This window comes from Canis lupus, chromosome 6 (assembly GCF_048164855.1).
Source record: "Canis lupus baileyi chromosome 6, mCanLup2.hap1, whole genome shotgun sequence".
In the NCBI taxonomy this organism is placed as follows: Eukaryota; Metazoa; Chordata; class Mammalia; order Carnivora; family Canidae; genus Canis; species Canis lupus.
This window is the reverse complement of record NC_132843.1, coordinates 56782745-56797918: the sequence shown is the minus strand read 5'-3', so window position 1 is coordinate 56797918 and position 15174 is coordinate 56782745. Positions and strand designations below refer to the sequence as shown.

Genomic DNA, 15174 nt, shown 5'->3' with positions numbered 1-15174 from the left:
AGTAAAACCTAAATTCTCTACAATGGTTAAAAGTCCCTACTAAGACCTGTTACATTTCTCTTTCTTCATCTTTTTCCATAGCACTTAACACCTCTGATAGGTTATATGCTCTATTTAATTATTTATTGTCTATATCTTCCACAAGGATAAAAATTTAATGAAGGTAAGAGTTTTGTCTGCTTTTCTTTACTGTTGTATTCCCAAACCTGAGTGGTTTAGGAGAAGTATTCAATAAATGGTTGTTGAATAAATGAATGAATGAGTGAAATATTCCTTTAAAGTCATAGTAAGCACAGACAATGGTTCTGCCATTTAAACTTGAGGTTTCTACTTCTTCCTGTAGTGTCAAAATTAATGCAAACACAAGAAAGGGCTGTAAGACAACTGATGTGAGAACCATAAAAACCCTGTAGGTGAGAAAGAAGTTAGAATCCAGAAAAAAGATTTTAGAGAGTTTTTTTTTTTTCTAGTCCTGAAAATTTCTATTGACAAATTAAACTTTAAAATAAGGGATCCCTGGGTGGCGCAGTGGTTTAGCGCCTGCCTTTGGCCCAGGGCGCGATTCTGGAGACCCGGGATCGAATCCCATGTCGGGCTCCCTGCATGGAGCCTGCTTCTCCCTCTGCCTGTGTCTCTGCCTCTCTCTCTCTCTCTCTCTCTCTATGACTATCATGAATAAATAAGTAAAATCTTAAAAAAAAACACTTTAAAATAAACTTTACAGTATTTACTGGTTGGTCAAAGCCTTTCTTTTCCTAGTCTTGTAACCAATTGCTACTCAACATTTTTACAATATTTATGTTTATGTCACCTATGCTCATTCTAATTTATTCTACATTCAATAGATTACTTGATAAAGATGTTAGCTAATGCTTATATAGTAATCACATTGCAATATATAAATGTACTGAATCAACACACTGTATACCTCAAACTTATACAATGTTATGTCTCAATTAGATCTCTAAAAAATTTCAGGTATTACCATTTGAGGGAGAAAATGGGGGCAAAGAATAAGAATATTATATAATGAATCTACTCTTCAGATAACAGCCTCAGAAAACTGTTTTGAAAGAGGGCATATGCATGGTGATATTTAATTAGATAATGTAGTACTATACTGTCATCTTTTTCATCACCCTAAGAAGAAAGGAGACAGGAAATATACTCTAATTTGAAGGGTCAATGATTTCCTTACATTCCATAAAATACCAAGTTACTATATAAAGCTGAATATAATTTGATACTCTAAAAACGGAACTATCTGGGAAGAGCCAACTTCAAACATTATCTGTCAGTTATCTTGTCAAGAATAAAAGAAATACTGTTTTTCTTATGTCTTCTGAAAGAAAGTGGAAGAATAGAAATACTTTAGGAGGACTACTTGAATCACTAGTCAAAATGAAATCAATTAAACTTCCATTAAGGTCAATGGCTATACTGTTGGTTTTAGCAAAAAAGCATCTCAACTAGAGGGAAACAAAGGTGGTTAGAAAGGTAAGAAAGAACCAACAGCTAAGCTGACCTACTCTCTTAAGAATTTCTAGTGTCATCTAGTTAACTGAAGAAATTGAGAAGCAATGAAAGAGCTATATAGGTGGATAGAACAGAATGGAGGGTTACATTCTTAATTATATATTTACTATGTAGCAGGCACAGTGCTTGGCACTTCATATTCTCATTCAATCCTTAAAATAAATCTGGGACACTGGTTTTGTTAGCATCATTTTTCGGAGAAATAAACAGATATATACAGGTAAAGTAACATAATGTGATGCAGAAAGGGTTAAATAAAAAAAAAATATCTTAACTCCAATGTTAAACCGTCTCTATGTTGCTTCTTCTATAACTGAATACACTGCTGGATTTTTCCTATCAGGTTAACTGTAGAAGTACAAGAGTGATTCAGCTCTTAGATCCAGCTCTTAATTCTCATCTGTATGCAACTGCAGAAATCAAGTGGATGAATTTTTAACCAGATAAATTTTATTTTGTTCCATATTCATCAACTCTAATCTGATCTAGGACCTGCCACCTGAAAAACAAAACAAAACAAAAACTCGCCTCTAATCACAAAGAAGACTTTCACTGAATGAAAATAACTCAAAAGATAATGCTCAAAATACTTTGAAAAGCTGTTTGGTGGCATCTGCTACACCCTAGTATATACATGCCCTAATCCAGCAATTCCACTCCCAGATGTGTACCCACAGAAGTACATTTGAATGCTTACCAAAAGGCAAGTTTAAGATGTTCATAGCAACATTATTTATAATAATTCTAATCTGGAAACAACCCAAATGCCCATCAACAGTACAATGGAAGAATGGATACATGGTAATATAATCCATACAATGGAACAAATGAACCATGTCTAGATGCAACTATTACATGGATGAGTCTCACAAACATAATGATAAATGAAAAACCTGGATGAAAAGAGTTCATATTGTATTACTCTTTAAATAAAGTTTGAAAGCAATAAAAACTAAGCTACAGTGCTAGAAGTCAGGACAGTGATTACTCCTCAGAGAGGTAGGGACCGCAGGGGCAGTGAAGGGGAGGAGGGCTTCTGAAATGCAGGCAGTGTTTTCCTTTTTTTTTTTTTTTTTTAATCTGGCTGCTTGTTACATAAATTATGTTCACTTTATGAAAATTCATCAATGTTTTGCACTAATTTTTGCAAATTTTCTTTTAATCTGTTACACTTTAACAAAAAGTTCTTTTAAAAAGGCAATGTTCTATTCTTAGTGGGTTAAGAGCACAATATTTATAATTGTTAATACTTCTATCCTTTTTCTTATCTCTCCACATACAGACAGATAATAAAACACAGAAGAGGGATCCCTGGGTGGCGCAGCGGTTTAGCGCCTGCCTTTGGCCCAGGGTGAGATCCTGGAGACCCGGGATCGAATCCCACGTCAGGCTCCCGGTGCATGGAGCCTGCTTCTCCCTCTGCCTATCTCTCTGCCTCTCTCTCTCTCTCTCTCTCTCTCTGTGACTATCATAAATAAAAAAAAAAAATTAAAAAAAAAACAGAAGATTTTGGTTCTTTTATATAAATTTAATTTCAATTATTGGCTAGATGATCATTTTTCAAAAGTTCCATCTATCTCAGTATAATAAAATGTTTTTTTTTTTTTCCAAACTCTAGTTTAAAATCCTGTTGTTGGGGTGCCTGGGTGGCTCAGTTGGTTAAGTCTCTGACTCTTGATTTTGGCTCAGGTCATGATCTCAGGGTGATGAGACTGGACTCCACCTCAAGCTGCAGAGAGCCTGCTTAAGATTCTCTCTCTCTCTCTCTTCCTCTGCCCCTCTCCCACCATGCATTCAGATGCCACTTTCTCTCTCTTTCTATAAAAAGAATCCTATTGTCATTGTCCTCACTAAATAAGGGAATTAATCTGAGTTACCATATATTCAGGCTTATACAAACATTCTAAATAAAATTGTTAACCAGGAGTTTTTGATTCAGACTATATTGCCAAAGTGTACTGAAGTTCTTCCCAAATTTTCTGCTACTAAATTAACTTCAACATTTTTTACCTTAGAATGAATGAAAAAATCCTTAAAAGCATATAAGCTTAGAAAAGCATGAGAGGATGATATGCTTTCTACAAGTCTCCAGCTCAACGTCTTTCTCACTTTGCAATAGGACTGATCTCTGAGCAAAAGACTGATTTTTTTGTTGTTTAGTTTTTGGAGGTTTTTGGTCAAAATGATCAATTTTGAAAAATCAACTTTTCCATCTGAGAATTTCTTAGCATTCCATTTGTAACTAAATATTAATTCATAACCATGAATATTTGAATCATTTTCTAAAAAAGAGAATATGACAAAAACAGATACCTATAGATGTTTCTATTTAAGACTATGTTATCATTTCTTCTTTTAGAATATTTTACCACATATGAAAGAAGAGCTTTGATATAAATATTTTATTAACTACAAGAAGGAAAGGGGCAAAGAAAGAACACAGACAGGCAGGAAATAAAAGTTTATCTAAAAATTTCCTTTGCAAAATAATCCTCTGACAAAGATGAGTTAGTGGAAAGAATGAATATCCTGATACTGTTCCCAATAAAGTTTATTTTTAACTGTTAAGGGATGTTATTATTTATTTCCCGGGTTACCATGATTTTGTGATTACAACTTACTCCATGTTTTGGGAAGCTATGCAACTACCTTAAACAGCTACAGAGTACAGATTTAAGGGAAGGGAAAGTAGTATCTATGATGCTCTTATTAATTTTAATAAACATTAAGATCTTTCGAACATTGTAATTATAAATCACAGCTGGTAAGCGATAACACTTATAAATTTTCTTTTCCCTACCATAAATGTTGCTAATTTTATTAGCATGTATTAGAAATTCAAGTATCTTTAAAATAAAATTTCCTGAAAAATTGTGAATCTGGGTTCCAGAAGACCCACTGACAATGCTCCAGTGTCAGGTATGGAATCATTCAGATAAAGATGATTTTAGAAAGTCATTACTCCAGTGAACTAGAGGATAGTGTTACTATTCTGCCAAAAGACACCGAGAAATTCAATTCAACTGGTGTAAGCATATTAATTTCATTCTCTTTTCTATAATAAACATTATAAAACTAATCTAGTATGAAAGAGGATAATCTCTTTCAGCAAAAAATATGAAGCAATGGTATTAACTTCTGCAAGCTCCTACTATATATAAAATTGTTAAAATGTCATACCCTTACTTTCCTATTTTTTAAATAAATACCATGAAATACCAAATTCAGTACAGTATTCAGTGAATAGGACCTATGAATATTTATTTATCAAAAAGAAATTTTAGTATTACTTTAAGATCACAGAAGTCAAAGATATAAATCTGGTTTTTACTTTCAGAGAGTACTGCACTAAATTTGAGGAGTCAGAACTGTTCATCATATCAGTTTGGATAACCAGGCAAAGTAGAATTTTTAGTACAAATGTCTAAATTTGTGTATAATGTGGTAAACTCCATTTTGAAATGAATAGTTTTAGCTCCTAAATCTGTATTCTTCATTTAGGTTAAATTTAGATATCCATTTTAGAAACTAATTTGTAAGTAAAACAAATAGGTGAATCACTGTGTTATCAATCAGGTTTGCCAGCTGTTCTATATTCAGAATTGGGAAACTCATTCTGTGACCCTCAGCAAATCGCTCAACTTTTCTTTATCAAAGTATGTCACAAATGAGGGCACATGGGTGGCTCATAGGTTAAGCTCCCAACTCTTGATTTTGACTCAGGTCATGATCTCAGGGTGGTGAGATCAAGCCCTGCCTCCGGCTCTCCCTCAGCAGGGAGTCTGCTTGAGATTTTTTTTTTTTTACAAAATGATTCAGCTTTTATTAATTAGCATCTTAGAAGAAACAAAAGATAAGAGAGCCAGCAAAGCTCTGAACAAACACAATGAAACAGGTGCAGACAGGCCTCAAGAAGCCATTTGAACAGATGGAGGCAACACCCTCCTCTAGTGGGCCCTGACCCAGGGGTGCTCCATGATCTGGGCCAAGGGTAGCCTTTCCAAAGGCTGGTATCTGAGAAGCTTGGAGACTAAGTCCTGGGCCCCCAAAGGTAATGATGGGGGAAATCGTAGGTCTACCTTGAGGATGCGTCTGTAGGTCTCATTATGGGAAGGGCTCTCAAAGGGTGGATATCCTACCAACAGCTCATAGCAAAGTACTCCAATGCACCCTCTGGCCCTACCTCTACCCATACTCTCTCTCAAATAAAATAAATAAATCTTTTTAAAAAACATGTTACAAATGTTTTAAAATCTTACACCTTTACAAAATGCTCTGCAACTTTCAAGTACTGTGCAACTTCCAACTAGAACCTCTGAAGAACAAAATCCAACTATGGTTGCATATGAAATGGTTACTGCTGTGGTAGACTGAAAAATAACAGTTATGCTTTGTACAGCTTATGCATTTTATCTTTTAAAATCTTTTTTTATAAATATTTGATTAAATTTGATTAATATAATTGAAATGGTTAGACTTTTAATAAAGGAAACTTTGTATGAAAAGAAATGTAGTAATACAAAACTGTTTAGATTATATTAGGTTTATATTTTTTACTACTCCAGCTTTCTAATGTAAGACAGCTATAATTTACATACATTTATATTTCAAATAAAAAAATTCTCATCCAAAAACTTTCGTATCACTGCTAAGACTGTTGAACATTTTGATTGGCAGCATATAATATATGCATGCATAATGTGGCTTATTTCTTTAAAAGAGTAAAATGAATGAATGTAGCCATATAAGGAACTAAAAGTAATAAATGAAACAAATCAGATACCTAAGAAATTTGCAAACTAATTTTTGAAATATTCTATGGAAATATATGGTATAGAAGCTTTAGTGCATAACTTTACTATTATCTGGTAGGAGTCCCAAACATCATGTGCAATGGAAATATGAATTAAGGATTAAATTACTATATAATTAGAAAACAAACTTAGTGGTTACCAGAGGGGATGGGTGGAGAGATGGGTAAAATAGGGATAGGATTAAGGAGTGCACTTGTTGTGAGAAGTGGTAGGTGATGTATGGAGTTACTGAATAACTATATTGCACACCTGAAACTAATATAACACTGTATGTTAACTAAACTGGAGTTTAAAATAAAATAAAATATAAATTACTATGCAATTTTCATTTCTATTCACTCTTGGGGTGTAATTGCATTACTATTAAAAACATCTGATTTTGAATTCATTTATATAACTTTAAAGGTCCTTTATCCTTTATATTAGTAATACATTATTACGCAGATAAAGGCTTATTATGAATTTTAATTACACAAATTTAACTACTACATCTTACTGTGTAGGAATTATATATGCTTTAACATTTTCATTTCTCACAAATAATAAAATTATAGTTAAAATAATCTTTACTAAAAATTCAAATAGAACTTTCTGGTCAGTATTTATGGCTGTTAAGTATAGGGAAAAATAAAATGAAGAAAGAAAATTATAACCACTTTAAATAGAAACTACTCTCTATTTTGGCTTAGGTATGAGAGATGCAGTCACTCTACCTCACAAAGCAGTAAGTCGATGATGTGGAAGACCATGCAGAGTGGGAATTTGGCTGTAAAAAGAGTGAGGAACCACTGGGAGGCATACATATGAACTTCCAGGTTCAGAACACAAAAATGGTGGTGCAGGTCCGGTAACTGCTCCTAAAAAGTTAAAGTGGAAAATTGGGAAACTTTATTTCCTCTTACAACTGCAACTTATGACAAGCTTTCTATGAGTACTCTTGATTTTTTGCACCATTCATTGAATTTTATGTAACTACACAGAAGTGGGGATAGGAGATGAGCATTGGGAGTAGGATAATCAAGGAAAATAAAGGCAGACTTGTTATAAACAAATAAAGATCATATTGCTCTTGCTCACTTGATTGTTCTTGTTTCTTGGGAAATGCTTACTCTGACAGAACACTCTGTAGTCTAATGAATGTCATCCCTCCAGAGTCAAATCTAGCACCTGATCTAATGGGTTACACCTTACTACCTAGGAAAGAAATATATCCTCTCTTTGGAGACCACTTAATACCAACACCATCTGGGATCTATGATATCACTTCAGTATATTTTGGAGGTATTGAGAAAAGCCCAAAACATCACCAGACTTTAAAACAATCTATTTTTGACATTAAAAATGACAAACTATAGAAATCATGCAAGTATATAATGCAGGAAATTGGATGTCTCCTATTATGCTACCCTTATCCTTTGTTTCCCAATTTACACAGGTAAATGCTTTTCAAAAGCATGAAAGGTAAAGGGCAGGGTATTAGCAAAGCTATTCCTATAACTGAAAAGCAAAGACATCTAAAAGCCCACGTTAGTTTTGTTTTCATAAACATCATAAAAACAAAAAGAAAAACCCTACTTCTTGTACAAAATGTTTTTGAAAAGCACCCAAAGTTACCCATCAGGTACTTTAAATGGGGTGTCCAAAGGTCATCCAGTCAAAGATTGCTAATAGAAGAATGTGTTTGGATTTTTTCATAATACCATGAACTTGCTATTCATTTATCAGGTACATTTATTTGACTCTCAAAGCTCTTAAGAATACTGACCTTCAAAAAAATGTAAACTTTTGTAAATAAAAGGTAAAAAAGTGAATAATCTCAAATATTTACTTAGACCTCTAAAAAAGAGCCCACTGCTTTCAATATCCATAGTTACCAGATTCTTCTACATAGTCTTTTTTCTCCTTGATGCCCATATGTCATTGGGTTTATAGTTCATTTAACATCTTTCCCCTATTTCTTCTTTTAGGTTTTCTACCCTCCAACATTCTGTTCTCCCAGTAGAGTTTAAACTCACTGCTAATCTGTCTTCTCTGTTCTAGTCTTTTAGTCTCCCATTGACTCTACTTCCTCTTCAGACACCTATAGAGCTCTGATAGATCAGGCCAACAAGCTCTTACCATTGTCTCTACTGTCATGACCCACTAACCTTCCTCCTTAACCACTTTACCTTTCCCCAATGTGGAATCTATCCACTCATGTATTTACTTCACACTTCTCTTGGGTTCTCAAACCTCCTACAGAGAAAGCCATATAAACATGTTATATAGACCCATTGTAAATTTAAGATTTCCAACTTCAGGTGGCATTTCAAAGCTACTCAGTAATTCCTTTTATCAGCACTAGTCAAAAATTTTGCCCTTGCTCACAAACTTTCTTATTATGTAATATTTGACATATATAAAATGATATGTTCCTCATACATATAAATTTACATATTATAAAACAATAACATTGTTTGAAATCAAGAAATTACATGAGAAAAAAATTTAAATATGTCCTCACATTAAAGTGTTTAAGTGTTATTCTTTTTCAATTCTTTTTCTATTTCTTTCAAGAGTTCTCTACATGTGGCCCTAATTTTGGCACTAGTGATAATTACGGAAGGGAAAGTTCTTAAGTATTTCAATTTTTATTCTGTAAATATCTTCATTTCTTTGCAAACAATACCCAGAAATCTCTTCATATACTTAATTCACTATATTCACACTTCAAAGTATATTAAAATTGAATATTTACAATGGAAGCTATTTTAAAAATGATCAAATGGTTAAATAAATATTAACACCAATGCAGGTACTGGTCAGAAACCAACTGTATTTACATTTTCTGTAGAATTCCATTAAACTTTCATGAATTATTATTGTTCATCAATTTTATTACTTTTTCTGTAATTCAATCCTTGAGTGGCAAAAGCCTAAATTTTATTTACCTGTATTAGTTTTTCCAACTGATAGAACTTGCAATGAAGATCTTCAAAGTTGTTTTTGTAGAGATCTCGTAAACCATAGTCATACATGATTTTCACCAAAACACAGAATGCTTGTTCCTCTGGCATCTACAGGAAAATAGATTTATATAAAACATGACTGAATGGCATTTGGCCAGAATGTCAGAAAAGTTCCTTCCTGTTATTAGTCCTCTGCATTAATAGCTAATTTCCTCAGAGCCAGCCGTCTGCAGCAATATTGGTAAAATTTGTGTTGAAACCTTCCAGCTTCCTTACTGGACATGAACTTCACCCTTTTGTGAATTTTGATCATCCTGTTAATTCATTCATTAAGCCATCTTTTTTTTTTTTTAAGATTTTCTTTATTTATTCATAGAGATGCAGAGAGAGAGAGAGAGAGGCAGAGACACAGGCAGAGGGAGAAGCAGGCTCCATGCAGAGAGCCTGACGTGGGACTTGATCCAGGGTCTCCAGGATCATGCCCTGGGCTGCAGGCGGCGCTAAACCGCTGCGCCACAGGGGCTGCCCTCATTAAGCCATCTTAAAAACAGGTAATACAGTCACATGATTTAAAAAATCAATACAATGCAAAAGTATGTAAAGGTAAAAGTCTTACCTCTGTATCATAATTCCCGAACCTGATCCCCACCTCTTTGGCATAATCCTGTAACTACGCTCAATAATTTCTCAGTATCCTGCTAGTGTTTTTTTATGCAAATAAAAGAATCACTTTCTTTTTATTTTTTCCCTTTCCCACATAATATTCTATATACATTATGATGCATCTTGCTTCCCCCGCCCTCAATAATATTACCCAAAGAGGGATTTCTGGGTCAAAGGATAAATGTATTTTTCATTTTGATAATAAGGTACTGTCTTCCCATGGTCTTCTTGATGTTGTTGTTTTCTTTCTACACAAAGGTTTTAGGAAAGAATTTTATGAACTTTTATCATTAAGAGTTAAACGGCAAAATCTAATATACCCCTCCCAGAGGCATTTTTATCTGAACAGAGAATGAAATCTAAAATCCAAGGAACAAATCTCTAAATTGTGGTATCAATAAACTGAAGGGATTTAGAAAGATACATATCCAATATTCTAGAAATTACATCAAGCAAATAGAAAAAGATTTTATCTTTAACTCAGTGTCCTAAGATGTAACTATTATGTAAACATTCACTTTTTTTTAAATAAAGATTTTATTTATTCATTTATTTATTTATTTATTTGAGATAGAGAGCAAGAGAGAGAATGAGCACAGGCAGCAGGGAGAAGCAGGCTCCCTCCCCGCTTAGCAGGGAGCCCGACTCAGGGCTTGATCCCAGGACCCTGGGATTAGGACCCTGAGATCAGGACCTCAAGACAGGACCTGAGCTGAAGGCAGATGCTTAACTGACTGCACCAACCAGGGACCCCAGTAAACATTTACTTTCAATATCACTTCTTTGAAAGTCTGACCTTGGATGATTATGGTATTAGACTCCTTTCTTAGACTAAATTCCCACCCAAATAATTGAATCAAGTAGAGTTCTATTTACTCACTTAGAAATGTAACTGTTTTTTAAATTTCCTACACAAATTGGCCACTTCTAATTCTTCTAATAAACCATGAAATACAGATTAATTAAATAAAACCTCCTAAAGTAAGTATACTTAGTTGTTTTTTTAAAAAAAGATTTTATTTATTCATGAGAGACATACAGAGAGAGAGAGGCAGACACAGGCAGAGGGAGAAGCAGGCTCCATGCAGGGAGCCTGACGTGGGACTCCATCCTGGTTCTCCAGGATCAGGCCCTGGGCTGAAGGTGGTGTGCTAATCTGCTGAGCCACCAGGGCTGCCCAGTTGTCATTTTGATTCTCTAAACATTTGTTTATTTCTTTTTTACCTATGAGGTATTTGGGGCTTTGACCCCAGGTGTTCAATTCAACAAGTATTTTTCAGCTTATACTTAGAATACAAGTGCTCTGTATTCTTCCTCCCCCAACAGTTCTGTCATTGAAGCTTCAAGTGACACTAATTTGCATATGCATGGTATACTACTCTCACCACCATGATCTAAGCCTCTCCTACTTCCTCTCAGATCTCTATTAAAATGGTCATACAAAAGCGCTCTTGTAAAATAACCATAGCCAGGACTAGAGAACCAATTCGCTTATTTTTTTCTAAGTGAATGATGTTTAGTTGAATATTTTATCATTTGGTAACCTATAAAGGGGATAAACCTTTATTGCCTTGCATGGGTAAGACCATTAAAGCAAATAAAAGGTTTTAAATGCCTTTTAGTATTCATACATGAACATGAGAGATGCATGCACTGTGCTAGGCCCTGTGGATATAAAAGTAATGCTATCGCATCTTCCCAAAGGACTAGTAAATAGGCACCTCTCCTTGACTTTGACATTGACACAGAAATCCTGGGATATGAGAGGTAGGATGTGTAGATGAGGAGTTAGATATCACCACAGTTAGAGCACAAGTAGAAGAATGGCTGGATATGACCAGGGCAAATTAGTCAGGAAAATGATAAATGAACATAAATCTCTGCTTTGCTTTTGGGTATGGAGCTTAAATTCTCCCTCCCTCCATCTCTCTATCTCCATCTTTCTCTGCTCCCTTCTCCTCTCTCTCCATCGGTTTCTCTCTCACAAACAAAATATCTAATACATGTTCTCCAAAAACAAAAGCCTTTGTAAGTTTGAACTTGATCACCCCAAATAAAATGGACAATCCCAGTCTATAATCTTCATTTTTAAAAAATTTATAGTTAAGAGAGTTAGGAGTCTTAGAGCTATTATCCTTCATGTCTAGCTTTAGGCAATGTAATCTCAAAATGATGACCACAATAGATTAGTTAGCAGATCCATCACCTCACACAGTTACAATTTTTGTGTGTGTGTAGTAAACACTTTTTAGATCTCTCTTGGCAACTTTCAAATATACAATACAGTATTGTCAACTATAGTCACGAAACTGTTATATATCCAAAACTTACTGATTTTATATCTTAAAGTTTGAACTATTTCACCTCACTCACCCCCACTCACCCATTTCCCCCACCCCCTGTGGCAACTTACAGACTATTCTCTTTTATGACTTCAGTTTGTTTATATTCCACCTATAACTAATATACAGTAATTGTCTTTCTTTTATTTATTTTACCTAGCATAAGGCCTTTGAGGTCCAATCACGCTGTCATAAATGGCAAGATTTCCTTTTTTATGACTAAATAATATTCCATTATATGTATATACATTATATGTACCTATTCACTTGCTGATGGACACTTAGGTTGTTTCCATGTCTTGTCTACTGTAAATAATGCTGCTATGAACATGGGGGTGCTAATATCATTTTGAGATGGTAATTTCATTCTCTTTGGATATATACTCAGAAGTGGAACTGCTGGATCACATGGTAGTCTATTTTTAATTTTTCAAAGAACCTCCATACTGTTTTGCACAGTAACTGCACCAATTTACATTCCCACCACCAACAGTGCACAAAGGTTCCCTTTTCTCCACATCCTGCCAATACTTGTTACCTCTTATCTTTTTCATAATAGCTACTCTAACTGGTTTGAGGCAATATCTCATTGTGTTTTTGTTTTGCATGATGATTGGTGATTCTGAGCAACTTCTCATATGCCTGTTAGATTTTGAATATCTTCTTTGGAGAAATGTCTACTCAAGTCATCTGCCCATCTTCTTACTGGGTAATTTGGGTTTTTTTCTTTTTCCTCTTGAGTTATAGGAGCTCTTCATATGTTTTGAATATTAGCCCTTCTCAGATATGTGGTTTGGAAATATTTTTTGCCATTGTGTAGACTGCCCTTTCATTTTGTTGATGTTTCTTCTGCTATGCAGAAGTTTTTCAGTTGATGTAGTCCCACTTGTTTATTTTTGCTTTTGATGTCATAATCAAAAAATCATTGCCAAGACCAATGTCAAAAAGTTTTTTTTTTTTTTAATCTATGTTTACTTCTAGGAGGTTTATGGTTTCAGGTCTTACGTTCAAATATTTAATCCATTCTAATTTTTATGAGAGATGTAAGATAGGGGTACACTTTTATTCTTTTGCATATGGCTGTTCAGTTTTCCTAACACCATTTATTAAACTATCTTTCTCTATTAAATACTATTAGCTTCCTTGTCAAATATTAGTTGAATATATATGCATAGATTTATTTCTAGGCTCTCAGTTCTGTTCCACTGGTCTGCATATCAATTTTTATGGCAGTAACATACTGTTTCAATTACTATAGTTTTGTAATAGAGTTTGAAATCAGAAAGTGTGATACCACCAGCTTTGCTCTTCTTTCTCAGGATTGTTTTGGCTATTCGGGGTCTTCTGTGATTCCATGCAAATTTTAGATTGTTTTTTCTAATTCTGAAAAACTGCCCTTGGGATTACACTGAATCTGTAGATAGACTTTGGTTAGTATAAACATTTTGACATTACCAATTCATCTGATCCATGAGCATGAGATAGCTTTCTATTTGAGTCGTCTTCAATTTCTTTCATCAGTGTTTTGTAGTTCTCAGTGTATAAATAATTCACCTCCTTAATTAAATTTATTGCTAAATATTTAATTCCTTAATACTATTGTAAATGGGATAGTTTTATTTCTTTTTCAGATAGTTCATTGTTAAGCATATAGAAACAGAAGTGAAGTTTGTGTGTTGATTCCATATCCTGCAATCTTACTAAATTTGTTTGTTAGTTCTAATAGTTTTTTGGTAGTCTTTAGGGTTTTCTATATATAAGATCACGTCATTTGCAAAAGAGACACTTTCATTTTTTTTCCTTTCTGATTTAGATATTTATGATTTCTTTATCTTGGCTGTCTGCTCTGGCTAGGATTTCTAGTACTATGTTGAATGGGAGTGGTGAGAGTAGGCAACCTTGTATTGTTCCTGGTTCTTCGAGAAAAAGCTTTCTCTTTCTTTTCTTTTCTTTTCTTTTCTTTTCTTTTCTTTTCTTTCTTTTCTTTTCTTTCTTTCTATTTATTTATTTATTTATTTATGATAGACATAGAGAGAGAGAGGCAGAGACACAGCAGGAGGGAGAAGCAGGCTCCATGCCGGGAGCCCGACATGGGACTTGATCCCAGGATTCCAGGATTGTGCCCTGGGCCAAAGGCAGGCACCAAACCGCTGAGCCACCCAGGGATCCCTCTTTTTCTTTTTCTTAGTGGAGATGTAATTGACACATAATATTATATTGGTTTCAGGTATACAACATAATAGTTCAATATTTGTATATAATGTGAAATAATCATAAGTCTAGTTAACATTTGTCACCATACACAGTTCATTTTTTTTGCAATGAGGAATTTTAAGATTTACTCTATTAACATCTTTCAAATACCAATATAGTATTTTTAACTATGCAGTACATTACATTCTTATAACTTATTTATTTAATAATTAGAAGTTTACACCTTTTAGCTCTCCCTTCACCCATTTCATGCACCCCTAAGCACTACCTCCATCTTTGGCAACTATCAATTTGTCTATGTCTATGAAATTTTTTTTTAAATTCCACATATAAGTGAGATCAATAGTATTTGTCTTTCTCTGTTTAACTTACTTAGGATAATGCCCTCAAGGTCCATTCATGTTGTTGCAAATGGCAAGATTTCATTCTTTCATATATGAGACACATTTTCTTTATCCATTCATCCATCAATGGCCAGTTAGGTTGTTTCCATATCTTGGCCATTGTCAATGATACTAAAATGACCACAGGGGTACATATATCTTTTTGCTTTAGTGTTTTTATTTCCTTTGGATAAATACCCAGAAGTTGAACTGTTCGACCATATGGTAGTTCTACTTTTAATTTTTTTAAGATCCTCCATACTGTCTTCCACAG

At 34.1% G+C, this 15174-nt stretch overlaps 1 protein-coding gene across 7 annotated transcripts in view; it reads right to left on the bottom strand.

Annotated features, from left to right (window-relative positions):
• RABGAP1L (RAB GTPase activating protein 1 like) overlaps positions 1–15174 on the bottom strand; it is a 728064-nt gene that overhangs the window by 256200 nt on the left and 456690 nt on the right. For 6 of the 7 annotated variants that reach the window (XM_072830698.1, XM_072830693.1, XM_072830691.1 and 3 more), the window contains 2 exons: positions 9281–9406; positions 7064–7207 (listed from right to left, as the gene is read on the bottom strand). The exons of the other annotated variant lie outside the window; for it this stretch is intronic. In XM_072830698.1, coding sequence (XP_072686799.1) covers positions 7064–7207; positions 9281–9406 — 270 coding nt within the window. The remainder of the gene's footprint in view (positions 1–7063; positions 7208–9280; positions 9407–15174) is intronic. 7 annotated transcript variants of the gene reach the window in all.